Raw genomic sequence first — 22187 nt, 5'->3', positions numbered from 1 at the left:
GCCCCCGGTTTTCAGGGGAACAGTCTGAAAGAACAGTCTTAGTGAATCAAAATCACACAGGAGGAGTCTGACCTATTCATTCATTCATTCAGTAGGCTTGGTGTGTGTGTGTGTGTGTGTGTGTGTGTGTGTGTGTGTGTGTGTGTGTGTGTGTGTGTGTGTGTGTGTGTGTGTGTGTGTGTGTGTGTGTGTGTGTGTGTGTGTGTGTGTGTGTGTGTGTGTGTGTGTGTGCGCCTCTTGTATTGTCTCAGTGGCGACTAATAGCAACAATAAAAGGGCGTGGCTCCTTTAAGGGCAGTCATGGTGGCTGTTAAATAGATCAGTGAGATACACACACACACACACACACACACACACACACACACACACACACACACACACACACACACACACACACACACACACACACACACACACACACACACACACACACACACAAGCCCACACACCCAGTGAAGGAAGCTGAGGTCAATTCTGACTGAGAGACACTGACTATGGCTGTACGTGAGTGTGCCTTCAAAATAAAAGTCTTTGAAGCTACACTCAAAGGTGGCTCATGAACCAAGAAGCAGCAAGAAAAAAATGTGTGACAAAGGGATTTCTCTAGTTGCTTTATCCATTTTCTGTTAACTACATGCATTGAGCTAGTAAGACATGTATGATCTTCTCAGATGAATTTGTCATCCCTGATTAGATAAGATTTGTTTGGCTCCACTGGTAACAGTCACATATGAAAAATGATCAAAAAACAGAATCATAAAATGTCTTTGACAGAAAAAGATTGCCTTTCCTCAAAACTAAGTCAAGGTGAAAAGTCAAAAGAAAAGAAAATATTGAAATAACCTAAGATAAATAATAATAATGATATGAAACAAAATAAACGAATAGCCATACATACAGAAAATGACAGGTTAGATTTGTTAAAATAAATTAGTGAATGGTAATGGCAGCTAGCTAAGGCTATAGGCCACAATTTTTTTCAACTGAAACCATTGGGATAAACTAACAAATCAAAGTATACTGTATGGTAAATTAATGAGATTGTGAAAGTAAGAAGTTATCGTGTCTGTGAATAGGCATCATTCACACACAAAAACAGAACTATAGATCATAAAAAATGAAATCACTATTTATCTGTATTTGTTCCCTGTAATACGGTGCATTTGGGTGTATAGTGCAGCTTCAGTATTATATACACATAGGCTACTCATTTGCTGAGCAACTTGAGCTTTTATTCTGAAAACTGCAGTCGGAAGTCGCATGCTTTCTTATTCCCCTCGGCTTGTCGGCTGAGTGGACAGCAGGAGGCACAGCAGCAGCGGCAGCGGCAGCGGCACAGTGCGTCGAGCAGAGAGATGGAGGCAGCGCTGCCCGGCTGCCAGCTCGCATAGACCGGAGAGGGGAGCAGCAGATGAGGAGGGAATTGAAGCATGTTCACGGCCTGAGAAGTGAACACCTCCACATCAAAGCCAGGATCATCCCAGACACACCGGCGTCATGAAACCAGTCCTGTATTGAGGTGAGAGCCGCCGCCACCGCCGCTGCTGGTGCTGCTGCTGCGTTTTTATTTCTTATTTAGCGCGTGTGGACCCTGCATCATCCTGGCGCGTGTGTGTGCAGACAGATTGTACAAAGCCCTGTGATGGTGATGTGCAGGAGAGGGCATCAGCATCGAGGTTTGTTGGGGATAACAACAACAAACCTCCTGGTGCTGAAGGAGGAGGAGGAGGAGGAGGAGGAGGAGGAGGAGGAGAGGAGGCTGCTGTGTTTTGGTGTTTAACCCGCTTCGTCCCCACAGTCAGCCTCCGAGATGAATCCTGCGTTGTGAATCGGGTTATGGTCGAGAACAAGTGCAGCCGACTGATGAGCGCTGAGAGCGAGGATGAGGCTTCCTGGACCGGGGGGAGGTGGGGGGGGAGTGGGGAGGATGAGGAGGGGGTGGGAGTCGCGGGGTAAAGGGGCTTTTCCGATAATCCATTTAATAGCCTTCAGGGAGTAAAGTCTGGTCATTCACAGGACGGCCCAGCGCCGTGGTGTGATGTGATCTGATGATGGGATGTTATGGGATGTGTAGGCCCTGCTCGAGATGACCCAAAAGAAATCCGGGTACCGACTCGTGACTCCGCGCGGAGGCTCCCATTCATTGGCTCCTCTCTGGACCTGGGTCTGTCAGCCATTCAGCAGGAGGCTGCAGCCGATTCCCATTCATGAAGTCCAGTACGCAGCCCTGCACAACGATCCACTGTTGGCTTTAAATAGGCTCACCGGGCCGCAGTAGGCCTCCCGTAGGCCTGCTATTGACTTTCTCTCATGTATCTCTGTGTAGGCTATACACGAGACAGTCAGTTAATATGAAGCTTACAGTAATAACAGTGAGAGGCCTGCAGCCATAATGTTCAGATAATGCTCCTGTTACCTGGCTGTAGCTGCTGTTCTGACACCATGTTGTGATTTTATAGTGTTGGCTCTTTATTTTCATCATAAAGCGTATTTATACAGTATTGTAATTCAGATGTTGCAGCATCTCTCTAAAATCTAGTTTTGCAATGAACATAATCCTTCATTTCTGGTCCGAAGCTCAAAGAGAGGTAGATATTCTCTGCAGGCGGTGGACAGAATAACAAGAACACATACAACCCAAGACACCACCACCAAAAGATATGTCATACACTGCAGATCTGATAATGCTGTGATATCGACACATTGCATCTTTCACACTGCGTTATATGATTTCTATGGCCACCTGATCGAAGGCACAGGTTTATCATAGAGTGTTTATTTCCTTCAGTTTTACATTGATTGATCTTATTTACTTTAAGTGAGACACAGACTGACTCCACTACGCAATCTCTACTATATTTTGCACAGGGTGGACAGACTAACAGAAACACCCTGCAAACACAATAGAAAGTGCATTTTATAGGGCTTTATATCACTATAACACTCCTCTTGAGTCATACTCTACATAGATCTCACAGTGATGTCCTAGTTATTTACCATTTTCTATAACTAAAGCCTGTAATATTGCAACAGGGTCATTGTTTTGTTGAAACATTCACGTGAAACTGAATGTCTCAAAGATTCTCACTAACGTGTTGCGATTCATAGTTGACTGAAATCAAGTGACAAATACAAGCTGGGCCACAGAACTGGACGAAATAGCACAAACACTTTATTGTGTCATGTAATCGAACACAACGTCACCACAAACAACAAAAAAAAGCCTCAGTCTCAGTCAGAGTTGAACTATAGGCAACTCAAAAACTATTTATTACAGAGCTGAAACAATATATTTAACTGGAAATACAAGTTAGTTGTGATTTATTTCAAAGTTGATACAAAAACCAAACCAACTTTTCAATGATTTGTACATTTTTCACAGTTTTTCAGACAAAACAGGTTCGGAGATTCAATATGTCGGCTTGGGCCCCAGGAACTTTTTTCACAGATTTTGTTTTATTTCTTTCATGCTGTTCATACATGTACATGTATGACTGTAAAGCAGCACATGTTAAAATTGACCCTGAAATTATTCTGATTCCCTTTTATGGACATTTTTCAATCAAGAGAAAAATAATGTAGGCCTACAAAAATGCCAAACCAGCTTTTCAGTGGTTTTCAACTTTGCTTTGTTTTATGTGATAGTGAAAATAATTGGGATTTGTTGGTCAGATTTAAGACCTCTACTTCCGCTTTTGGAAATAGTCTCTTTTTCTAGTGTTTTGAGAATTTTGAAAGACTGCAAGTATTGGAAACGTCTCTGCACACCTGAAAATGTGACAAGTGTGTTGGAGGAAGGCACAACTTGAAAGAAGTATGATAAAGAAAAACTCCTGCATGTTGTCTGGCTCACTGCTGCTGCATTTAATCATTTCTGACATTTGTGTCTGACTCAATCAGATAAATAATCATTGATTTAATACTTTGAAAGACAATAAAAACGGTGGTTAAAGATGCAGCCCTGTACAGTATTGAGGTTTACTGGCTGTCTTGTTCACCCCCTGTTGGAACCATCATCGGCCTTTTTTTTTTTTTTTTTTTTTTTTTTACATCAGTTTCACTCTGTGACACCATATTAAACGGCCATCTAGTCTAGTGAGGGACACAGTTGCTGCACACACACACACACACACACACACACACACACACACACACACACACACACACACACACACACACACACACACACACACACACACACACACACACACACACACACGTCTCTGTGAGAAGCCTGTGGTCATCTGTGAAATTAGTTAGACCTGGTGGGTGAGAGACAGGAAATGGAAGTCAGTGGCGGTATGTGCATCTCCCACGCGCTTCGTCCTTTATCACTGGCAGCCATATGGACGCCTGCGCTCACTCAATATTTACATTGTCACTGCTCGCCAGAGAAACCACCAGAGAGAGAGAGAGAGAGAGAGAGAGAGAGAGGAGAAGCCTGCTGGTATAGGACACGCTAATTAATGTGTTTAATATCTGTGTGATGATGATGAGGCCTCGCTACCTGCAGCATCACTGCTCGGCGTGTTTGTGTGTGTGTGTGTGTGTGTGTGTGTAGGTGCGGTTTGGTGATCAGGAATGTTTGCTCTCCATCTTCTCAACATGTCTGGTTTGCTATCTGTGGCTGCATCAGTCTGTGTCTACACGCTCACACACACAGGTAGCTTTATGCAGCTGGATGTTGTCAGTTTCTGAATCAGGACCGTCTCTCTGTGTGTGTGTCAGTGTGTCTCTCTCTGTGTGTGTGTGTCTCTCTCTGTGTGTGTGTGTGTGTGGACATCGGCCCTGCAGTCTCTCCCCTTGTTGGTGGTCCTGTGTCCACGTTGATAGAAACTCTCCAGACGACATTCAGCCACATTAGGGAGGGGGCAAGGTTATCGGAGCAGGGGTTAAAGGTCGCTGGCCTGCTGCTCTGAAGTGGACACATCACACACAATGTGGAGGTCTATTACCGCTGCTGGTCCCAACTTCTGCTTTTTCCTCCTTTCACCACATGAGCAGCTGATGCTCCTCCCTCGTTCTGCCTCCTTATCTCCAGTCTCTACCTTCTGGGACTTTTTTTTTTTTTTTTTTTTAAATCTTGTGTCTACATCTCCTCTGCCTCCGCTCTCACTACTATCATCCCTTTTTTATTCAGTGATAGTTGGCTGATTTACATAGTTTCCTTCTTTCTGTCTTGGCATCTGCACACACGCACACACGCACACCTGGTTGTCTACTGTGATAATCTGTCTTTTGCTTTCTTCAGGTGAGTCACTTTCTGTCAGTGGGACCTCCTTCCTGTGTCTGCTGTTGTTTATGTCCTGGCTCAGTGGAGCAGCAGAACACAACAGGCTGATGTTGCTCAGTCACCTGCATGCGTCTGTGCTGTGCTTGACGTTGGTGTTTGTGTTTGTCGTTATAGCTCTGATTGTTGAGGTCACACGTTAAATGTCAATATAACACAGATACAATACTGAGTCAGCTTTACTCAGATGTTAATGCTGTCTCTTGTGGATCTACAGCACCAGTCAGTCAGTACAATCAAAGATTTGGAATCACTTCCCCATTCAAGTGAAGGGGAAGAGAAGCCGAGAGAAAAGTTTTGCTCTAATGACTCAGCAACCGTCCATCGAATCAAAAATGAATGTGAAACCAATTTCACATGAATCATTTTAGTTATTTGATGAAACCAATGGCAACAGTATATCTACGTATATGTTCTATTGCTTTTCTCAGTTTTATATTATTTGTAATGGAAGTTCTTTGGTTTGGGAAAACACATCCGAAGGGTGTGTTTTGTTGCTTTTTGTGACATAGCGTGAAGTTAAAATTTAAAAAAAAAAGTCATTATAATCAATGATAAGAAAAAGGTGCAGTCCCAAATGAATCTTTTTTTACAGGCAGTTTTTATGTGATTTGCAATTATTTGTTTCATTTCATTCATAACATTTCTGAAAAAGACACAATGAAATGTCTTTGATTACTATGACTGACAGTGAGGAGACAGCTTATTTTAAACTCAAGCTGTGAATTGATTGATTCTAATTATGTTTTAATGTTTTTTTCTGATTATCAATTAATCAGTTCACCGAATAATCATTTAAGCTCTGCTGATCAAACCTGCTGTACCCAACATGTTGTGTTTTACAGTGGATCTATATATGTTGTGTGTGTCGCCGACATGGCAGACTTCATGTCCTGACGTGTCCTCGGTCCACATCTGACTGGTGCAGTATTTACATCATAAACGAGAACACGTAATTAATGGATTCATGTAGAGTTGAAGATGTGTACGTACAGTGCTGTACTGTACTGGATGTGCTGCCAGCTGTGTGCTGTGCTGTGGAGCAGGCTAATCTTAGAAAACATGGCTGGGCCCAAACTCCCTGGGGTGGGAGCACAACATCACCAATCATCCTCATCAGCCAGTCACCGAGGGCTGAGGACGTGCTGCTGGCATGAAACCACTCGCAGCAACGTGTGTATGCGTGTGTGTGTGTGTGTGTGTGTTAAACTACGTGTACAGTGTTTATCTCTATAAGTACACGGAGGTAAAGTATGTGTACACACAGTTTTAAAAACACAAATTCTTGTAGGCTACATCCGTTTTTGTTGGCCAGAACGTCGTTTCCTCAGTGGCTCTATATTACTACCTACAACACCGCAGCATTAATCAGACACGTGTAATTCTCGGCTCTGCGTGGTCGAGTCTTGCGAGGGACATATTTCATTTCATTTCATTTCATTTTGATTTATTTCATTCATGGTTCTCACATAGTTGCACATATACATTGTGTACACATTTTCATCATGAATGAAAAGGAGCAGGATGAAGAAAAAACTTATAATTCCTGCCCCTCTCTGTTGTTACAAATTTCATTGGCTTACTTCAACACCAATATTATTCTCTGTTTCAAAATATTAAAGATAATGAAACATAGTAATGACAAAAAAACAAAAAAACAAAATAACGGTAAACACCACTCATCTATCTATCTTTTTCTTTTTTTCCCTTCTTTTTCTCTTTCTCCTAGTAGTACATAGTAGTACACGCAAAGTAGCCTGCATGAAATGAACGGATCTTGCACGATGTGTTTTGCAGGCTTCTCCCTGTGCAGCAATGTCTCTCTTTCCTCCTCCCTGGTCAGTTTACTCTTACAGACAGAACTCCCAACCATCTGACAGAGATATCAGCCCTGCTCCCCTGGGTAAAGAAGCAGCGGGAGGGGGAGGAGGAGGAGGAGGAGGAGGAGGAGGAGGGGGGGGCACAGTAGTGGTAGATCTTTACAACAGATAGGGACAGGAAGGAGAAAGGCTCCTGAGGCCTGAAGGATGGAGTTAAACATTTCAGAGTCCCCTTGACTCCTCATGATGGACCTGGAGCAAAAGAAAATGAAAGAGAAAAAAAAACAAACAACTGAATGGAGTTGGGGGATGTGAGAATCTACGTGGTGCCTCTGCACTGTGTCTCGCTTTCTTTATGCTCTCCTTGTCCCTTCCACCTCCACACGCTCACTGATTGTTTTAGCAGCTGGCTTATAGAGCAAAAACATGCCCCCCCCCCCCTCCAGCGGTGGAAGAAATACTCTTCTGATCCTCTACTGAAGTAAAAGTACCACTGCCAGAATGTAAAGATACTAAATAAAAGTCCTCCATGCTAAATATCACTGCAGTAAAATCACACAAGTATTAGGACTGACATCTAATCCCACCTGCGATGGTTATTTGCATAATAAGTCTGTATCGAATGACACTGTGAAAACAAGTGATGAACCTACAGCTCCTGAATCATCTGCTTCCTGTAGCCTTATGGAAACGTAGCCTATAGCCGGTCGCAGCTCATTGTTCAGCTGGCCAGCCGCAAATTTACTGTTTTGGCTCACAGCTGTTTTCAGCTCTAAAGTCCCACAGTACACGACCTATAGTCAGCACCAAACATCAGACATACAGAGATAGCAACCAGCTGGTGAACGTAACGGAGCATTTAGCAGCTAAAGAGCCAGTTCATCCCTCAGGAGTCGGTAGAGACCAAAAACAGAGCTAAAAGTCAGTGAATATTGGACTTATTTATTCATCAGGTCACCAAGCAAAGAGTCCAAATGAACAATAATGTTGCTTTGTATCTATAGTGGTTGTGTAAATAAGTAGCTGTTGGCTATAACAAAGTCAACATTCAACATATCAACCAATAAGAGGCCGAAAAAACGGTTATTGCAGGTTTAAAACATGAAAAGCATTTTGTGAATTTAAAAATGTATAAGTTGAATATTTACAGTCAGATGCAGCTTCATTATAATATGATATTATATTATATATTCGTATAAGTGGACACACAACCTAGAAATATGCAGGTGGAGCTGTCAAATTCATGTTTAGGTACAATGTTTCTCTTTGAATTGCAGTGGCATTATTGACTAAAAGTACTCAATAATAATCAATATGTAGGCTACAGTATATAGAATTAAGTTGAAATATACTTAGTTACTTCCCACCACTGCCTCTCACTCTCTCTCTAGTCCCCAGTTCTCTCTGTCGCTCTGTCTTCATTCATCCCCCCACACAGAAGTTTTGTTTCTGCTGTCTGTGTCAATCACTTTCATTCTCTACCCCCGTGTGCTTTGCAGTATGTAGTTTGCCTCAGTCTGCTGAGCCTCAGAAAACCCTAATGCTGTCCACTTCCTCCAGCATCTCATGGCTTGAGTTACATGCTGACGCGGTTGGTGAATGAGTGTGTGTGCGTGTGTGTGTGTGTGTGTGTGTGTGTGTGTGTGTGTGTGTGTGTGTGTGTGTGTGTGTGTGTGTGTGTGTGTGTGTGTGTGTGAGAGAGAGTGTGTGGGCGCGGTGAACAGTCAGTTCAGTATCCTTGAGAAGAGGCACATCCTCATCTTTGCGGAAGGGCAGGAGTTGGAGAAGTGCACCTCACCGTGTGCTGTTGTTTTTCTGCTGAATGAGTGGAAAGCTGGCCCAGTGCAGGTTTTTAAAATAGCTGAATGGGTATTGACTTCCTCACAGCCAGGAGCAGCACACACACACACACACACACACACACACACACACACACACACACACACACACACACACACACACACACACACACACACACACACACACACACACACTTACAGTGGGAGCAAGATGATTATTAAAACAACACTTGGTGATTAGCAGTTTATCTCACAATTCTCGTGTGGCCTGAAGGAATGAATGGATCGATGTTTGGATGAATGAAGTGATGGATTCATGAATGAAAGTGTAATGAAAGCCTAAAGTTTCATACATTAACCAATTCTATTAAGGCACTCTTCATAAAATGTTTATAAGCTGCAACTAACAGCTTTATTAATGGTTTTTAAAACATTTTCAAATGCTATATTGATCGATTATGCGCCACTATAAGAACAGACTTGTGCTGCCAGGTTGTGAAAAAAAAACAACCTTTAGCTCGTGTTTTCCTTATTGTTTGGTAATGAACCACTACAATTGTTATCCAGATTATCCATGCACAAATGCACGAAGGTCTGCAGTTATAATGTTAAGTCATCACCAAGGGAGTCCTGAGTCCTTCTGTATTTTTAACAGTCAATATCAATATCAATAAGAAGATATTGGATCCAATGCTTTGCTCTTTTCCGTAAGGTAAGTGGCCTTAGTCAAAAGGGGCCATATTAATAAGACTGTCATTAGCAATAGAACGCCTAAATGTTGAATTACTACACTGAAACTTAATTTTATTTATAGTATTGAACTTGATACCATCTGTAAATTACCTCATATGATTCCAGACACATTTTGTTATTCAAACAAAGTAAAAGTATCCGTGACATTTAACCTTGTGTCTTGACGCGGCTCATAAGAGTCAGATTTCAATGTTTATTTGCCTTCACAGTGAACAAACTGTTCATCCCGTCAAAGGGACTTGTTGTTGTTAATGTTTTATGTGATAATATATTAGGATCTTTCAGTCACCTAATGACAGGTTATAGAAGAGCTCCCATCTCTGGACTTTCACCAGTATTATGAGAGAAAACAACAACAACACAGTGATGTTTATTCACTGTTCAGACAGCCAGAGCTCTGCGAGAATTTCAGAAATGCACCATGTATCCAGAACAGCTTGATTTGAGGACCCAACCCCCCCCCCCCCAGCCCACCCACCTCTGTACACCACATGAAGAAAAGAATAAAAATGAAACTAAATGGTTGCAGTGTTGTACTAGAGATTCATCTGGGACATCTATGCACATTTTTGTTTTTAATCTCACCCTTTACCCTCTCGTGTCTCTATTCATCTCAGCAGTCCTCTGAAAATCTGACAGCAGGTCTCAGCATCCAAGAGTTTCTGTCTCTATCTATGAGACGAGGTACTTTCCCTTATCGTATCCTCTCTCTAATCTGGCATATTGTTTGTTTCAGATCTGCTGGAGAGGGTATGAGAGGAAGAGAGGGAGAGTGGCTTGTAGTTGAATGCATGTGTCAGGGAAGTTTTTTTTTTTTGGTGCTGATCCTTTATGAAAAGACAACCCACACTGATGCTTTTGAAAATGACAATAAAGCTGCTTGCAGGAGAGATTCCAGGAAACTCTGCTGCTGTGAAAACGTATGCAAGTACGCCTGATTTGATGTAAAGAGTGCAATTTCAGTAAGCAAACATTCGAGTGCATGTTGCAAGTGAACTGCCAAGAGAGGCCCAGCAGCTCTGAGAATAAGCTTTCACAGCTTGGAGGGTGGGGGGGGGCGGGTGTTGTTGGCCATCCCCGTGTGTACGTCGCCCAGCAGCCTGCCCACTCATACGGTATCCTTTTATCTGCGTGATTTACAGACAATAATTATCAAACCAACATGTGCTTGATTGTCTGATGCAATTCACTGATGTTGCTGTGTTAGTCATTGATGTGCAGAAGCAAGAGAGAGAGAGACACAAGGGGGTATAAAACTGTGCTTGGATGTCGCTACTGACACTGTGGCAGAGCAGAGCGCAAAGAGTTTTATCGGTGATGTGATGTGGTTTGGCACTGCTCAGGCCAAGAGAGGGAGGCAGAGCTGAGTCATGCAAACACACACACACACACGCGCACACACGCTGAGGGCAGAGCAGAGGAATGACCGGATGAATGGACAAGCGCAACTGTGGCCTTAAGGACAGTAAATACTAATTATTTAGAAAAGATACTGAAATTACTTTAGTAAAAAATACTAATTATTTAGAAGCTAGAGCTACACAATCAAGTTGCTGTTAAACTGCTCTGACAGATTATTCAGATAATCTGATCAATGCTTGTCAGAAAGCATCAACTGGTAACTGATGGAGCGCCCAGCTCTCTGCTTGATTTCTTTCTCATCTAGTGTCACATTGAATCTGTTGATGAGTCATTTCATTTTCAAACCTTCGATGATATGCCAACCCTGCGCATATTCTGGAGCTGTTGATGAGTTTGGACTCTTCTACTAAGGGAAGACATTCCCACCACAGAGAAACAGGATGTTACTTCTGCTTGTTCTTCTTCTGCTTGTAGCAACAGTTTTTACTAGGCTATAAGATTCATTATTTCCTGGCAGTGTGTGGGGTTGAAGCAGTGAACCCATGTGTTTTCTAATTTCATTTTCAACCATGATGTAAATATTGTAGACACAAGCTGGTTCAAAGTCTGTTCCTTTCAGGGCGGTGCGTGGCGCAGTGGTTAAAGCGGTCCTGCATGTCATTCCCCCTCTCTCTGCCTCCCCCTTTCCTGTTATGTTGTGAATGGAGTTAGGAGGTGTTTTTCTTTAAATGTGACGTTTGAGGGTAACATTTATGCTTTCTGTAAATGTATGCTTTTGGTGTTTTATTATTATTTGTGTGAAACTTTGGACGTCATGGGACGCAAGACAAATTTCATAGTGATCTGACAATAAAGTGTAATCTTAATCTTAATCTTAATCTGTCTATCTCACTATGCACTATCAAATAAAGGCAAAAAGTGCCAAAAAATATACTTTAAAAAAAAAGGGGAAAAAAGTCTGTTCCTTTCACTCCTCCTCTGTTGTTCTGATCCAGGAGGAACAAATCCACACTAATGACACTGTGCTCCTCTTCCTCCTCTGCAGCCTCTCCTCGGTGGGTTGGCATGGCCCAGTGATGAACGGAGCGGTGGTGCCCGGTAGCCCGGAGCTCTCCTCCTCGTGCCCACTGCCTGACTGGCGAGAGTTCTGTGAGCTCCATGCTCGAGCCTCCGCTGCAGACTTCGCTGACAAGTTCCAGCGCTTCTTGTCGGAGAACCCGTGCTACAACTCGCCAGGTGCGGAAGCCAGCTTCTCACAGCACTTTGCCCACCACTTCCTGGAGTGCTTCTCTGCAGCGCTGACCCAGGCCCGGGAGAACCAGGCGTCCTCGCCGGGGGAAGACGGATCCAACGCAGCACCCAAGTACAGCATTGTTCCTTTCCTGGGAATCCAGGGCTGCCCCCTGTCCTACGGCCACGACCTCTACCAGAGACGCAAAGACGCAGGGGCTTCCAGCGAATCCCTGGATAGTATGGACAGCGGAGGAGGAGGGATAGATGGGGGAGGCAGTGGCACCGCTGCCTCCCGAGGCCCCCAGCCGGCCCACAAGGTGTCTGCTCTGGGACAGTCCCGCAGTTCAGAGGACGTGTCGGTCAGTCACCCAAAGGCTCGCTTCAAGAAGGGCTTCTCTCTGAGGAACATGAGCCTGTGTGTGGTGGACGGCGTGAAGGAGATGTGGCACCGACGGGCCTCCCCCGAGCCCGAAGCTCCTTCTGGGGCCAGGAGGGTTAATGGTGCGGGGGGAGCAGGCGGAGGAGGAGGAGGAGGAGGAGGGGAGACTTCAGGGGGGGAGAAATGGTCCCAAAAGCTGCGGCTTCCCAGGGGTTCTCAGGGCCACAAGGCCGAGCTGCTGGAGATCCAGAGGGAGGGGGCGCTGAGGTACATGGTGGCGGATGACACTAACTGTATGGGGGCTGCACAGTGGCAGAAGTGTCGCCTGCTGCTGAGGAAGACCAAGAGGGAGGAGGGAGGGGAGAAGTTCCTGCTGGAGTTCTACGTCCCACCCAAGGTACACAAACACTCACAGACACAGAGCAACAGTCTGGCAGCACACAACAACACACTGAATGAACAAACGAACAAAAACGAGTAGTTGATTAAGATAAAAAAATGTCTGAACGAGTGAAAATGAACATTTTAATTTCCCAGAACTCCTCTCATTTATTTTATCTGAGCAACAGTGCAAAACTCAAACATGTTCACACTTTTTTACATCCTGTGTGCAGCACACATTAGACCTCACCACCCATCCAAAAAACACAGCAAAAATGACAAGTGATCAAAGAGAAAATGAGAGAATATTAACTTAAAGCTCCCCGCTGACTTAACGCTAAGATGCAGGCCAAGCTGTGGTTTTTCAGTTCCCACTGCACATGCCAATGTCGTCATCAATTTTTCAGATAGCCACATTTACAGAGAAGTGGAAGTGGAAATGAAGAAGTCATTTTGTCCAGTTACTATTTAAAAGCAGGACAGCACATTTCCAATCCATCCATCTCTAGATGAATCCCACATAAGGATCCAGCAATGCAGCCCCCTCAGACCCTGACTCTAACCACACACACACATACATAAACACACACACACACTCATGTGCATGTATGCTCACTTCACATTTGTCTGTATGGGATTTCCAGATCATTGCCCCTGACCTTAAGAGGGCTGTGAGGCTGTGCAGCTGAGTGTGTGTAAATCTGCCACTGTCCTTTGATCAAGGCTGGTGGGAATGTGGGGATAAGGGTGCGGAGAGGGGGAGGGAGGTGGGGTAAGGAGGGGTGGGAGGCAGATGTGGGAGGAAGGGGGTAAATGAGCTGGTTTGTGTGTGTGTGTGAGAAAGAGGAAGCGGTTGCATTGATTTCTTTAAGAGTAAGGGATCGCAACGTTTCCCTTTCATGTGCAAAAAATAAGTATTGATCTCTGGCAAACTGGCTGCAATGACAAACTGAAAATAGGACCCGAAATAGTTTTGTGAGTCACTCCGAAACTCAGTGAGAGCCACAAGGGCGGCATATGAAATGAAACTTAATAACTGTGCTTCAGCAGTTTCCTCCTTCTATTAACATCCACATGTGGGAAAAATGATGATCAGCTGCGGACCGGGCTTCAGAGCAACAGTTACATCCTTGATGACACATTAATTAAACACACACACACACATCGACGGGCCTGCCTTGCAGACGCTCTCTGAGTCGTTCTATCACCGCCGTCCTATTCTGATCTTACAAATCACAACAGTGCGGAGTCAACAGTGTCGGAAAGATGAACTGACTCATAAAATCTCACTCCTGCCTGCTCCCGGCTGACTGGCTCTGGCTCCGTCCCTGTCAGGGTCATCAATCTGCTGGCTGCGCTGCGTGGCACCGACAGCACACTGCAGCATGCTAACCGCCTGCATTATGACACAGCAGCAGGCCACGAGACGACACCACACAAAGTTATTTAGAATAACCGACCGTTTGTGATCCTAAATAAAACATCAGAGAGTTTCAGTGACACAACTTCAAGTATAAAACATCTTAAATTACCTAAAGATGTAAAAAGATATGTATTGTTTGGCTGTTTGTTGGTGTGTTTCGTTTATTTTCCAAACGCAGCATCCATAACAAGTTTTGATAATGTTAGATGTGAATAAAGGACATTCAAATAAATGAAAGGAAACAGCAAATGTTTAAAAATAATGGCTGTACTGTACCTTATACTGAAACACATCAACTAACAAAAAAGGATCAAATGCACAATTATGAATATTGAACGGACAAAGGTTAGCAAGATAAAAAGGTAAATATTTGTCTTTAGCCTAGATTTTAAGAAGTAGTCATGGGTGGAGCACATATGATATCAAATGGCTACTGGTTCCTTAATTTTGTGCCAGCAACTACAGTCATCTGTGTTCACCAGGAATGTAGAAACAGTTATTGCACGACCACAACAACCCAGGAATGGTACTTCTTCTTTTCTTTTTTTTAAACTGGGAAATTTATGCCTCTATTGTCTGTGTTCTGTTTGTCGTTTTAAGACTCTTTAAAGACAATTTAAAGCCCAGTTCAGACATAAATGCCTTGCTTTCTTCAAAAGGAATAAAAGACACACTTTGAAACAGTTATTGGCTTGACTTGGGGATTCACCTAAATTGAGAAAAATTATCTCTTATTGTGGAGACTTAGATATATCCATCCTATCACTCAGATTTCCAGCTCATTTGCACTGAATATCAACATTTAAAGCTGCACTAATCAGTATTTTCATATCAACAATAGATCAAATAAAGTATGTAAATGTAAAAATCGGCTATTTGTTTAGCTCACAGAGAATTATCATCCATATATTCTAAAGATCTAAAACGCATCAAGGGAAGTGGGAGATAATAGCTTTTGTCATTTGATTGTCACAGCAAATAGAAAGAGTGATATTTAACACTGAATGTCTGAAGGTGAAACAACGCTGTCTATTCGTGTATTTTTAACATACGGTAGTGCCATGTACACTGGTTCGTACTGGTTTGCATCTACCGAGCAGTGACACTGGATTTGTGCTGCTCACAGTAGAGAGGTACAGGAAATGGTCAACCAGGAAGTGGTTTTTGACATTTGATCCAGAGAAAAGCAATGTGGGTGTGGACGGCAGCCAAGTGCACAGGCAGATCAAGATGAGAACAGTGTTACTCCAGACAGATCAGCTGATAAGCTTCTGCCAGACCATCAGTCAGCCTCTCCTGACACACGCAGAAATAAATACGTATACACACACACACACACAAACTAACCGCCTCAAACACACTCTTTGAATCTGTTAAGATTATGGCCTGCATCCAACTCTCTGCAGAGGGCAAACTGAGGCCAGGTTGTTTCCTGTGTTCACCCTCTTGTAAACTGTTCGTGTTTTATGTTTGTTAGTCAGTCGGCAAGAATAATCACCGTAAAACGCAGTAAGAAATAAGAGACTTCATGAAAACAGAGCTGTGGACTTATTTTTTGCATCTTTTTGCTCTCCCCCTCCGCTCTTTTAGTGTGGCCCTTATTTTATTGGAAGGAGTTATTTAAACTGGAGACAGGAGGTGTAGTTCATTACTGCTAAGACCAGTAATTCAGACTGCACATCGCCCCTTAATTATCATGTGCGAAGGAAAAGGAGTTGAGGTTTGGGTGCGTTTCACAATAAAGATGTACTAAATAAAAGGTTGTATTTAAACCTGTACCACTAACTAAAAACTCCATGTAGGGCTTTTTTTGTAGCAAAATATGATGTTTCTACTTTTACAAGTGGTTCAGTTGCCTGCAGAGGGATTTAATTTGATGATGCCACCCAGACTGCGGATTTCTTTGCATTTTTTCCAGAGCAAAAAAGATGTTGTGAACCGTACAAACAATAATGTGTTGTTTTCCAGTCCAGTGTGATTCTTAGGGACATCAATGTTTATAGTCTGAAGTCATCTAAAATACCGGTTCGCAGTGATCTTGGCATGTAAAGCACACACTAAATCTGACCCCAGTTCAAACTGAGAGTTTCCCTTTTAACACGATCTAATTAAGTTTATTTTAGAGCCCATTTAAAACATTGCTATAGTGTAGCATTATAGTAGAACTACTCTGGTTCAAACTACTGTGGTGCTGCAGAATTTATCTTAGGACTTAGCAAATCCCTGTCCCATAGTGAAACATATTACAGTCATGAATGCTCGTCTAACAAATTGCTGGTAATCACATCAAGTGAAGGACACACACTGTGGTTAATATGAACTCCTATGTCTGTTTGCATGTTGCTTCTAGTCCTCAAAGCCCAAAGTAAGCATCCCTCTGTCGGCCATCGTGGAGGTGAGGACCACCATGCCACTGGAGATGCCAGACAAGGACAACACCTTTGTTCTTAAGGTAGAAGCTGCACAAAGACACAGTTACTGCACCTGCATCAGTTGAAATGCTTGATCGGAGTAACTCACTATTCACTCAACTCACAAACAGTTTTATGAAAAAAAAACAAAAAACAAAAAAAACAGCCTACTTGTGAATGCCTTATCCCACACCTTTACTGAGTTACAGTAACACTGAATTTGCCCTGTTCTGTGCCCTTTGAACAGAGCTGAGTGTGTGATGGCTGTGTTTGGCTGCTTCCACAGGTGGAAAACGGGGGAGAGTACATCCTGGAAACCATCGACTCGCTGCAGAAAAACTCCTGGGTTGCTGACATCCAGGACTGCACGGACCCAGGGTAAACCACCAGATAAATATTTGCTGTTGGCCGAAGATGGAGAACGGGGGGTGAGGGGGTGGGGTGGATGGGAAGGGGGAAGGGGATGGGGGAAGGTGAGTGGGTGGGGGGTGAGTCGGGATAACACACACAGTCATTAATCATCAAATTAGTGGAGTTTCTGACAGATTGCTTGAGCACAAACATGGGGCGAGCTCGCACCGCTAACATTCCTCCTCAGCCGCCTGAGTTATAGTGGATGTTAACAGAGGCACGTAAACAGAGGGATTATTTGTGTCCGTGTTTGTAGGATGAGGATGTGTGTGTAGAGTTGTGTGTTACGCTCTTGCGGTTCTCCTGACCCGCCTTGCTTGTGTGTGCACAGTGACAGTGGCGATGACATCGAACTGGCGTCGTGTCCTCATGGTCAGGCCTCCAAAGACTGCTCCATGGTGGCCTCGTGCAGCTGCGAGCTGCTGTCCGAGGGTGAGCAGAGACTGTGTTGTTTTCCCTTCACAGCATCCACTGGTACAAAACAGTCAGAACTTTAAAGGGATAGTTCACCCAAAATTCAAATTGCACTCATTATCTACTCACCCTCATGTCGACTAAGGGCTGGGAGAAGTTTCAGAGTCCTCCGTGGCTTCTCTGAGTTACAGGGGGTCTCGGCGTAGCAGTGCATGTCCATATAACGGTTGCAAATGGATACCAGCTGTCTTCGTAACAAAAAGACACACCAAAAAACATCCAAATACCTCCATGCTGCTTGTATGTAATGTCCGTCTTGTATTGAAGCCCCGAAATGCAAAATTGTTCCGAAAAAAATTTAATAAGTCTATATTTCAAGCTTGTTTGTAGCGGAAGCTCCTCTTCCTGGTTCGTCCATTGGACGCATGGAGGTATTTGGATGTTTTTTGGTGTGTCTTTTTGTTACGAAGAAAAGTGGTATCCATTTGCAGCCGTTATATGGACATGCACTGCTACGCCGAGACCCCCTGTAACTCAGAGAAGCCACGGAGGACTTTGAAACTTCTCCCAGCCCTTAGTCGACATGAGGGTGAGTAGATAATGAGTGCAATTTGAATTTTCGGTGAACTATCCCTTTAATGATGTTTAATGTGTGTAAAATGTATTTTTTTTTAAATGTTTAGGTGTGTATCGTGCTCCAGAGAGGCCATGTCCTACAGCAGCAGAGCATTACAGCGCTCCCTCAGTCCGCTGCAGGGAGCCTCCCTTCACCCAGCACCCGTCCCACATGCCTTTAGAGCGCTTCCTCCAGTCCCCAGAGGCCCAGGGCTCCAACTCCTCTGCAGGTGATAGCTTTTTCCATCCAAATAAATAATATTAAATTTGGTGAAAGTTCATAAACATGGAAATAAAAACACAGATGTGTGTGTGTGTGTGTGTGTGTGTGTGTGACTCTGCTCAGGGGGCAGCGAAGGAGGGAAAGACTCGGACGGTGATGCCAGCTTGGCGGGCTACCCATGGTTCCATGGTACACTGTCTCGTGTGCGTGCAGCTCAGCTGGTGCTTGCAGGTGGGGCCAGGAGCCACGGGCTCTTTGTGATTCGTCAGAGCGAGACGCGGCCGGGCGAGTACGTCCTCACCTTCAACTTCCAGGGTAAAGCCAAGGTGAGAGGATTAGAGAGATGGGACACAGCGTTCTGCAGTCCAGAGAGATGGAGATGTTAGAGCCCTGTACACATGATGTAGTGATGCAACTTTTGTTTTTATTATTTCCAAATATAGAATAGAATAGAATAGAATAGAGAATACTTTATTCATCCCTAGCAGGGAAATTCAAGTTAGTCCAGTAGCTCACACAACAATGACACAAAAAAGATGAACACAAAAAACATTTTAACAAGTGTTATATAAAACGATTGCAGCAGGAACAAATTATCTCCTATACGTATATATTTCTTTTTCTACATATTTAATTTGGTTTAGAAAATGTCAATAATATTTCAGTTCATTAATTTTGTTTGAACAATACAATACAAACAGGTGAAGGTCTAACAGATGAGAGGATAGGAACATAAATGTTGTTGTTTTATTCAACAAAAGGCTTGTAAAAAGTAATCAGTTATAAAGTTCGTCACTGATTAACTGTGTGTTGTTGAATAATGAAACAACCTGTTGTTTCTGCTCTAAAATACATCAGTGTCTCCTCCCAGCTGCAGTCTTGCACTGCAGTAGTGTTGGATTCACTCAGGCTTGTTCTCTTGACATTTGGGATGCAGTCACTGCAGCTCGCAGCAGGACCAATGTCAATGTTTTGTGTTCTCTTATGTAACATGATCCTTGCACATCGCATCCTGCCAGCCGGCGGTGTTGAGGAAGTGTCAGCTGCCGCCTCTTCCTCTGGTGTCAGCCTTGGCATTCTTGTCGCTCTGTTCCCACAGCTAGACGCCTCTCAGATAGAGTCCTGACCTCTGTCTTGGTGTGTCTGCATCAGATGCTCACGGTTCTCACACTGCAACTCCCTGTCTTTCCGTTTCCACTTTCTCTTTTACCGTCTACCTCTCCCTCATTTCCTTTAAATCCCAAACTCCTCTCTCCCCTGCTGCTTTCCTCTCCCCCTCTTCCTACTACCTCCCAGCATTTGCGCTTGTCGGTGAATGAGAACGGGCAGTGCCACGTCCACCACTTGTGGTTCCACACCGTGTCCGACATGTTGAGACACTTCCACGCCCACCCCATCCCCCTCGAATCCGGAGGCTCGGCTGACATCACATTACGCTCCTACGTACAAGTGCAGCGGAGCTCCACTACAGGTACACGACCGCTCACACATCCTTCATGCAAAGCTGAAGTCCTACGTCCTGCTCAGCACTAATGGGATGCATAATTAGTGCTTTAATAACAGCAGACATGCTGCTCGGGGTGTCTGATGGAGCGATCCAGGAAATAACCTGAGGTCATCAAAGTTGTTTGGACAGATGAGGCGCAAGGAAACTTACAGGAGAGTGAGGAGGAAGTCAGTCAGGCACATCCAGTCTGCACACACCCACACAATAACAAAATCGATGACGGCTGCATTTTGCTTAGCTGCTTCAGTTTCATGGTCCTTCTGTTGTTCATAATGGAGCATTGTCACACCATCATATCTCTCTGAACCGTTAAGTGTTGAGTTTCAAATAATTATAGCCCAGCTGGAACTTAACTGGCTTTTTGATATTTGACAGTCAGATACAAAGGTTAGGCTATAATGTATGTCCACTGTGACATGAACAACAAAGAGAAAACATGTTTTTCTGATGTGGGAAATTTGGCATGTGAAAAGTAAATGTGTTAGTGCTCCATAGTGAACAAACTATGTGTATATATAAGCAGATTTATAGTATATCTACCTCCACCTCTCATTACATTGCTTTAGATTTAAAGCCTGGTTTGATACCTTGTGATGTTAATGTTATCCTATATTTGAAAACTTGTGAGATATTAGTGATATATTACTATATGATTGATATTACTGTACATGCTACTGTTATGCCAGGTTCTAACATTAACTAATATCTTGTAACTGCCTCATTTGTCCGTATTCAGGCACCTCTGACTTGCAGAACTTGACAGTCAGTGGTTTCTTATAGACACAAGCGTATCAGTGCGACAGTTCCTCCTCAGATCACCAAATATTAACGATGATAGATCATAAATGTCCATGAAGTTCAATATGTTGATGGATAGCAGAGCTTTGTCTTTACAGATGGAGGAAGCCTTGCTAAAACTCACTGAACCTGCCCCTCCCCTCCTCCTACTCTTCCTCCTCCACCTTCATACTAGCGCTGCTCCTGCCCTTCGCTCTGCTGGCATGGGATGAATGCCCTCCTGTACAGGAGAGTGAGGGGGCGATTATACCACAGGAGTTTTGCATGCAGGCCGAAACCCCGGGCCCAACCCACCCTGGTCACAAAGAGGCCCTCTGTTTCCTTAGATGCTGGACCTACACACACTCATGCACTCACTCACATGCACATAGAGTGAGGGATTGATTCAGGGCGTAAAAGGCTTTATTGATACACTGGTCAGGCGTGTCTTTGGCACCAGTGTTGTCTGTGTTATTGCCCACCACCAAGAGAAAGGATAATAAAGGAGGCCTATACTGCCTGTGTTTACATGCTGCCCTATGAAGGAGCCCCTCACAGCTCTCCAGTGGAAACCGACGAATAATTATCAGCAAAACAAATTAATTCATATTACTAATGTGTTTGCCTATTAAAAAAGATTTCTTTCTTCTCTTTCACAATCTGCTCCAGATGTGACCGTGCCTCCGGTCCTCACCCCACCCAGGGACGCAGGCTGCCGGACAGATTCAGCCCAGCCGGCCCTCCACCCTCCTGGGATCGCAGTGCCTCCGGGGCCTCCTCCTGATGCGCCTCTCTCCTCCAGCACCTCCTCCTCACCCACCACCCTTCCCTCCCTCTCCCGCAGCGACCCAGGTACCGGAGGAGGAGTAGGAGGAGTAGGAGGGGGGCTGCAGAGCCGGAGCAACAGCTCTGAGCGCCTGCTGGAGGCCTCTAGTGGTGCATCCGAGGACTACCACGACGCCGATGGGACTCGTCGGGCCCGAGCTGTGGAGAACCAGTACTCTTTCTACTAAGCCACCCAGGGCAGGGTTCAGTCGTGTGTCTGTCTGAATTGGATGAGATGCAGAAAGTTGGAGGTGACAATGGACACTGCTGACTCTCATGATGAAAACGGTCCAAATCACTGGATCGCCCATTGTTTTGTTTGTTTTTTGTTTTCAAGGCACTTTCCTGTTTCTCTGATTTGAGAAAGGAGGTGAGATCACACCAAGCCATTTGTCCACACTGATAAACCCCTCAGGCTCTTTTGTTTCATACTCAGTTGTCAAGGATGTGAGTAAACAGACTTACAGAGGTGCAGGCAGGTAAGCAGAGGTTCAGTTGGGAGTGGGAGATTAGATGTAGATTAGTGTAGGCGGAGAAGAAAAGAGGAAGTCATCCAGTGGCCAT

At 44.2% G+C, this 22187-nt stretch overlaps 1 protein-coding gene across 1 annotated transcript; it reads left to right on the top strand.

Moving 5' to 3' along the window:
• Nucleotides 1-1350: 1350 nt before the first annotated feature.
• On the top strand, nucleotides 1351-21811 carry sh2b2 (SH2B adaptor protein 2; the record flags this gene model as incomplete). Its single annotated transcript, XM_083984544.1, has 9 exons — nucleotides 1351-1519; nucleotides 12070-13033; nucleotides 16791-16892; nucleotides 17138-17229; nucleotides 17594-17694; nucleotides 18360-18521; nucleotides 18638-18840; nucleotides 19811-19985; nucleotides 21468-21811. Exons 2-9 carry the CDS (start codon nucleotides 12101-12103, stop codon nucleotides 21809-21811), a joined length of 2112 nt encoding a protein of 703 aa, XP_083840670.1. The 5' UTR covers nucleotides 1351-1519; nucleotides 12070-12100.
• Between the last annotated feature and the right edge of the window lie 376 nt (nucleotides 21812-22187).

This window comes from Trachurus trachurus (assembly GCF_905171665.1).
Source record: "Trachurus trachurus genome assembly, chromosome: 13".
In the NCBI taxonomy this organism is placed as follows: domain Eukaryota; kingdom Metazoa; phylum Chordata; class Actinopteri; order Carangiformes; family Carangidae; genus Trachurus; species Trachurus trachurus.
This window is presented reverse-complemented; position numbering and strand designations above follow the sequence as displayed.